Source organism: Phalaenopsis equestris, unplaced genomic scaffold (genome assembly GCF_001263595.1).
Source record: "Phalaenopsis equestris unplaced genomic scaffold, ASM126359v1 Scaffold000029, whole genome shotgun sequence".
Lineage (NCBI taxonomy): Eukaryota > Viridiplantae > Streptophyta > Magnoliopsida > Asparagales > Orchidaceae > Phalaenopsis > Phalaenopsis equestris.
In genome coordinates, this window is record NW_018164471.1 from 89,022 (window position 1) to 96,484 (window position 7,463).

General features: G+C 34.4%; 1 protein-coding gene across 2 annotated transcripts; it reads left to right on the forward strand.

The window, feature by feature from the left end:
• Positions 1 to 257: 257 nt before the first annotated feature.
• On the forward strand, positions 258 to 1,800 carry LOC110018635. 2 transcript variants are annotated; one of them, XR_002293368.1, is made up of 4 exons: positions 258 to 554; positions 625 to 1,146; positions 1,226 to 1,356; positions 1,431 to 1,800. XR_002293368.1 is itself a non-coding variant. In XM_020716000.1 (3 exons), exons 1-2 carry the CDS (start codon positions 425 to 427, stop codon positions 1,113 to 1,115), a joined length of 621 nt encoding a protein of 206 aa, XP_020571659.1. In that variant the 5' UTR covers positions 258 to 424; the 3' UTR covers positions 1,116 to 1,146; positions 1,226 to 1,403. The 2 variants fall into 2 exon arrangements, 1 of the variants encoding a protein (XP_020571659.1); XM_020716000.1 differs by lacking the exon at positions 1,431 to 1,800 and having other exon boundaries at positions 1,226 to 1,403.
• Positions 1,801 to 7,463: the final 5,663 nt, after the last annotated feature.

Here is a 7,463-nt window from a genome sequence, read left to right on the forward strand (position 1 = left end):
GTTCTTCCAGAACGACGTGTAGGGAGGTGTTGGCTATAACATTGTACATTCTATCACAGAATGAATCAATTAGAGGAGCTATGGAAAGATTTCAACATTCTTCTGAAACAATAAGTCGTTACTTTTCTAAAGGCATAAAGGCACCTCTTAGCTTAGCAACTAAAATAATTAAACTGGAGGATCCATCATTTGCAACCACTCCATTACAGATTGCCAACGATCCTCAATACATGCCATTTTTCAAGGTAACTGCGGGTAGTTTTATTTTATAACTTGTCATACGATTCATAATATAATTACTATCTGATAAACAATTCAACATAATTGTATTGGTGCAATTAACGGTACACACGTTGATGCCCGAATACCCAACCACGAGAAGGTTGCATACATCGGTCGGAGTGGTTTGACAACTCAGAATGTCATGGTTGTATGCGACTTCAACATGTGCTTTACTTTTGTAGTGGCGGGATGGGAAGGGAGTGCACATGACAGTCGGATTTTCTCATTTGCCACTCGGAATAGATCGCAATGTTTTCCTCACCCCCCATCAGGTTAGTGTTGACTTGTAATTTGTTAATTTCAGCATTTAATCTTTTTACTTAACAGTGTTTTTCTTATTAGGAAAATACTATTTGGTTGATGCCGGGTATCCTATGCAAAGGGGATACCTGAAGCCTTATCCTGACACAAGATATCATCTTCCTGATTTTGCGAGAGCGAGTGGCACCATCCGTGGTAGAAAGGAAATGTTTAATAAACGTCACTCATCTTTACGCGGGGTAATTGAAAGAACATTTGGGGTTTGGAAGAAGAAATGGGTCATCCTACGCGATATGCCGTCGTATCCTTTCCAAAAGCAGGTGCATATTGTGGTTGCAACAATGGCACTACATAACTTCATCCGAAGACATGCCTCACGATTAGATACAGATTTTAGTATGGCTGACAACGACGAACTGAATGTCTTCGATCAAACTCCTGAAATTGTGGCTGGTAGTTCATTACCTGAGGATGATGTAGACTCTAATGATTTTGGAGATCAGGAGGGTGAAGGTTTGGCTGATATGATTGCTTTAAGGGAGTCTATTACAGATGCTATTTGTGGCTGTTGATCTACCAAGTTTGACTTTAATAAAGTTATAGGTTGATATTCAAATGTATTTAATTTTGGTTACTTTTAAAACACCTTAAACGGACATTGATTCTTTTGTTTTCGTCGCAGTTAAACAAACATGACTTCCAGGATATCAGGTATGGACAGAGAGATTTTGTGTTATTGTGGACTACCGTCTCCGTTGCTAACGTCACGTAAGGAGCGTAGCTTTGGGAGGCAGTTCTATGGTTGTGCCAGAGGTGTTACAGCTCGTTGCGGTTTCTTCAGGTGGGCTGATAGTCCCACAAATTACACCGCCAGTAATTATCCAGAGGTGTTTCAGCTCGTTGCGGTTTCTTCAGGTGGGCTGATAGTCCCACATATTACACCGCCAGTAATTATGCCAGCAGTCATGTGAATCCGATGTTTTCTCAGGCTGACTGTGCAGTTGAAGACCGATGTAGCCAGAGTCTGAAGTTAAATATTTTAATATTTCTCCTTGTTGTTGTACTTGTATTTGTACTTTTTTCAGTTCTACTGGTACTCGTTAAGATGTGAGAACTGTATGTTATCTTTTAGAACTTGTCTATCATTATCGTATGTTTCTGCAACATATGTTTCTTTTCTACGAATAAGTTATTCTAAATAAGCTGCCCCAAACAGTTTTATCACATAGGGGCAGTAATGTCATTTAACCACCAATAAGCTAGCTTCAATAAGCTGGCCCAAACAGCAAGCCAAATTATTCTGATAATCTACAGATTATCAGATTATCAAAATAATCTGCTTATCAGCAGATTATAAATAATCCACAGCTGCGCCAAACAGACCCTAAATTATGAGGAGTAACACCTGTAGTAAGATCATCAACCTCGATCTCCATAACACCATGCAACTCAGTTTCAGATGGAGTTTTAGGATGATTCTCTTCATCAGTTGAAACAACGTTGGTGATTAGGATATCAACATTATGCTTGATGTCCAAACCAAATTTATCTCTATCATCTGAGATGTCAATAATGGTGTTACTTGGGACTTGTGGTGGTCAATCAACACCTTGCTTCACATGAAGATGTAAACAATAACAATGAGAAAAAGTATGCCCAAACTTACGACATGGGAACAATAGGGTGAGTGCCCCTCAATTTCCACCTTCTGCCAATATTCTTGATGGGTCGTGCCAATCCAAATTTCATACGAAAAAGGTAGTGTAATGTCTCGTTCCACTAAAATACATGCTTTAGAAGGTTGTGATAATGAGAGAGTAGGGTAATCCATTTTTAATAGTTTACCATAACCAACATCCAGGGAAAACAATACCTCATGATTAAGAAGGTACAACTTTAAACCAGGGAAACATATCCAGAAATGAATTGTGGGTAGCTCCGATTTAGGATTAAAACCAACCGTCCACAGTAAAATTTTCACCGGAACATTGAAAATTCTAAGAAAAAGACATACAAATAACCTTGTATAATCCTTGTCATTAAACAATTGAATCAAAATATGCTGCCCATCAAGTAAGCCTATTTTCCAAAAAACCTGTTAGCTTCAAGGAATCAAGTTCTCTCTTAATGACTTCAAGCTTTGGGTGGCCGTAGAGAAATTTATCAACCAAAACATACTGACAAGAAGAAGCAAGGATATTAGCTTCATCCTCAGAAACATACCAAACAAGCTTTCCATTCTTTTTACCAGTATTTTTAATGAAATTATAATCCACTCCAAAGCATAAAGCCTCGTTAAAGAATTTCGGGAAGAGACCTGAGCTGCTAATCTTGGAGCAACAACTACAAGGAAGCGCTTCCGCAAAACTTCCTTCCATAAGTATACTGCCAAAGGCCACTTAAGAAAAAAGACGTAAGAAAAACACCACAAGAAAGCAAGAAAAAGGAGAAAAATGGAATGATTTCACTAGCCAAAAGCGAAGAGGGGAGGGGGGAAACCATCGTCTATATAATATATATATATATATATATATTTGTGTGTGTGTTTGTGTGTGTGTGTGCACGTTTTAAAATTCCATAGGGAATTTTATTCGACATAAATAAAACATTACAAAAGGAAAGCAAGAGGCCCCTACTACACCCCACATTTAACTCACACAAAAAAGAAAAACCTAAGGACCCTTCCCCCAATAAAGAAAAAAATTCAATACACCCCACTGGCAAATAAAAAAGTAATCAAACAGCAAAAGAAGACAATTCATTAAACAACAACACATTCAACTCCATTGGTAAAGACATGGAAACAAAAATAAACTAAGTTGAAGAACATAATTTGGCGACCCAATTAGCCTTCTTATTACCATCTTGCATAATTTGAGTCCAAATAATATGAATACCTTCAATTAGAATAGAGATCCTCTTCATTTAAATTTGAATACTCCATAGATAGTTCAATTTGTAAGAGCAAAATCTCCAGAGAAGCAATGAATGAATATACTTTCAACCACAATGTTTAGCTAAAACAAGGGCACACGCAACCACATTGGCTTCAGCCACCAGAGAAGATATTGGAACATACAATGTAACAAACCAAGCAAGATAATTATCATACCAATCCCTACAAACATCTCCAACTCTAACTTTATCTCTTTCCAACTACCATCAACATTAATCTTAATAATGTGGTTATTTTATGTGGTCACGGTGGGGTTGGTTTTATGATACACCAAAATAATATGTAGTTTTAAGTTTATATTTTATGCTTAGTAATATTACAATTTAAATAAGGGTATTTTCATTTTTTTGTTGCAGGTATATCAATTTGAGGTGTTTGGAGCAAAAGTAGCAAAAAAGACAAAATTTGGAGCTCAAATAGTGAATTTTTGGATTATGGCACAAGATGCTCCAGATTGGCGCAAGTTGCGCCAACAAACAGAGAACTGGCGCCAGGTGCGCTAGATTGGCGCCAGATGCGCCAAAACCCAGAACAACATAGTCTTCAGCAAACTGGTGCAAGATGCGTCAGATTGGCACCATATGTGCTATTTAACAGAGAGCTGGTGCTAGATGTATCAGATTTGGCGCAAGATGCGCCAGAGATGATTTTTTATAGATTAAGGCGGTTCGAGATGAATTTTGTGCAAATTTTCAAACAACCCTTGGAGTGATTCTATAGGGGAACTTGTTTTAAACACCCCTTGGAGTGATTCAATATATCTAGACACGTTGGAAGGTTCCTTTATGAAGGGATATGTCTCTTGGATCAATGAACATGTCTTTTGAATTCAAAAGAGTTGACTTTTGGATAGAATTTTGGAGGAAATTTTGAATTCTTTTTGGACAAAGACAACAGTTTATAGAAGAGAGGGAAGTCTAGGGCTTAGAAAAGATTTTGGAGACTGATGTGTAAAGGGAGGGTGAAAAGAAGAGAGAGATAGAGAGACAAGTCAAGGGCTTGGAGAATTTCTTCAAGGATTGTAAGAGGAGAGGGAATGTGTGAGATTTCTTCTTCATTACACTTCTAAGAGAGAATTGAGAGTGCTTGTAAATAAAGAAAGGCTTGAAGAGAACTTCTAGGGATTTGCTTAGGGAGGATTGTGAGATAAGTTATGTCTTTTATTTCTTTTAGTTTGTAAATTTGTTTTTATATATGAAATTCGTGTTTTATCGTATTCTTCTCATGAATTCTGAGTTGTCTTCTTTATCATTCTCCCTACTTTGAGATATGGTTTTGTGAAGAATTGATTTTTTTTGTATGGTTTTAAATGTCAATAATTTGTGATGATTCGAACTCCGATCTTCATTTACTTTTCAATTTGTCCAATTGAATTGTTAAGATGTGTTGTGAAACATATGCTTTAAAAGTGATATGATTTTTAAAACATAGGGAGAATTACATTTGGTTTCATGGGAGAGTATGTTATTCATGGATTTGGGTGCAGGAAAATATACTTTGTTTGATGTAGAATTGGAAGATTTTAAGGTGATAGATTAGAATCCTCAATTTGGTTCAATTGATGGGAAACTAATGTGAGCATGTTAGCCATCAGGTGAGGGAGTAGTGGGAGATTTAGACTGGCAGCCGGTATCCTCCCGGCCTAACCACAAAATTATGGACCAAACTCTAGATTAGTCAATGCTCTTTATGCACTCGGAAGAGGGTAAAGAATAGGATTGCTCATATTTGGCATAATACAGTTTTTATATATAATTTTAAATGATTTTAACTTATTTACATTCCATATACTCATTGTAAACGGGAATGATGCTTTCTTAAATTTGAACTTTCTGTCACAAAAACTTTGTTAGTTTTCGTAAGTTTATTTTTGAAAGTTTAGAATCTAGTTTAGTCAATTTTATCTTTCAACTGCATTTTAATTATCATTCACTCTAGTATTTAATATTTAAATTTCCCATTTTACTTTTTGTAGTTTTAAAAATTGTAGTATACATTATAATCTTAAGAATTTAGTTATAAGCATTTCCAACTTCCTAGTGGGATCGATATCTAGGACTCCGTTAGAGCTCTTTATTGCTTGAACGATACATATATTTGTGTTATTTATATAGGGGATTTGATAGTTTAAATATTTTTAAAAGAAAAAAAAGATATTTAAATAATAAAACTATTCACTAAAGTTATTTTTGTTGGGATTAATTTGCATGTTTGCTATTGTATTTGTCTTGTGCATTTTGTAATATTAAAAAATATTTGCAAAATTAACACGCTAAATCCACCCGCATTAAGTTTTTGGCGCCGTTGTTGGGCAAGTAATGGAAAGTATTAGTAAGTTATTTTATAATTTATAGTATTTTTATTTTTTTAGAAATTAAAAAAAAATATTTAAGTTTAGTTTGAACATTTCTTATTCAAGTGTGTTTGCTTATTTTAATTTAATTATTGAGTTTGTTTATGCATAGTGTAAGATTTGAGTATTTAGTACCTTACGATTCTGAGTTAGAAAGAACTATTAGAAAAAATTGACAATAACAAAAAGAGATTGACCATACTAGCAAAGTGAATTGCAATTTAAGTAATGCTGGAAATGAAAATGAAGATCATCAGAGACCTTTAAGAGATTATGTTAATCTTACAGTAGATGAAAATTATTTGAGTATACAAAACCCTACTGTAGCTGGCAATTCATTTGAGCTTAAACAAGTTATTATCTAAATGATACAAAAAATCATTTTGGGGGACAATTAACTGAATATCCTAAATTACACCTATCCTAAATTACACCTTGTATTACACCTTGTTAGTTTTCTAGAATTATGTGTTACTTTTAAATATGATGGACTGTCAACTGATGTTGTTAGACTTAGACTTTTTCATTTTTTGCTAAAGGATAAATCTAAGATATGGTTAAACTCGTTAGCATCTGGATCTATCAGAACTTAGGGAGATTTATCACCAAAATTTTTATCTAAATATTTTAAAAAATTGTTAAGCTTAGAAATGATATTACATCTTTTTTTTTAGTTTGAAGGGGAATCAGTTTATGAAGTATGTGAAAGATTTAAAGATCTCTATAGAAATGTCCACACCATGTGTTGCCAGATTGGTTAAATAATGCAAACATTTTATAATTGATTGGGTAGATCTCTTTGATCGATAATTGACGTTGCTGCGGGTGGATTATTAATGTCAAAATCATTCGATGAAGCATATTCTTTAATTGAAGAGATGACTACAAATAATTTTTAATGGCCCTCTCAAAACAGTAAATCCAAAAAGAGTAGTCAGTATTCATGATTCTGATGCAATATCTATGTTAGTTGCACAAATAGTTGCTATATCTAAGAAGATAGATCAATATAGAATGAATTATTCTCAAACATCACCTGTTCTTGAGGAAAACTCATTAGGACAAATGATAGAATCTCAATCTTCTTATGAGACCTTAAATTCAATAAATAATTGTTCTAATAATCCTTATGTCAATTATTATAATTCTGGTTGGAAGAATCATCCAAATTTTAGTTGGAGTAATAATAACTCTAATGCTGCAAATCTGCAATGGGGAAACAACACTGTGAACCCATTAGGAAACTCTAACATTTAAGGAAATCTAACTTATAAACTCTAACTTATAAACCTTATTACCCTCCAGGTTTAATAATTTGTAGAGTAAGGAGAAAAAAGTTGTCAATAGAAGAAATGATATTACAAATGGGGAGTGAATTACAAAGTTAAGGAGCTGTAATTAGAGACATGAAAAATTAATTGGGATGCATCGCTACCGCACTTAGCAATAGACCTCCAGAAACGTTTGATTCGCCCTAGTAATGTTGAAGTAAATCATAAAGACCGGAATAAAGAGCAAATTAAGGCTATTCAACTGAGAAGTGGAAAAAAAAAGAAGTGGAAGTTTAAAAAAGAAGTGGAAGTTGAAGTTGAAAAAGATGACATGGAAAAT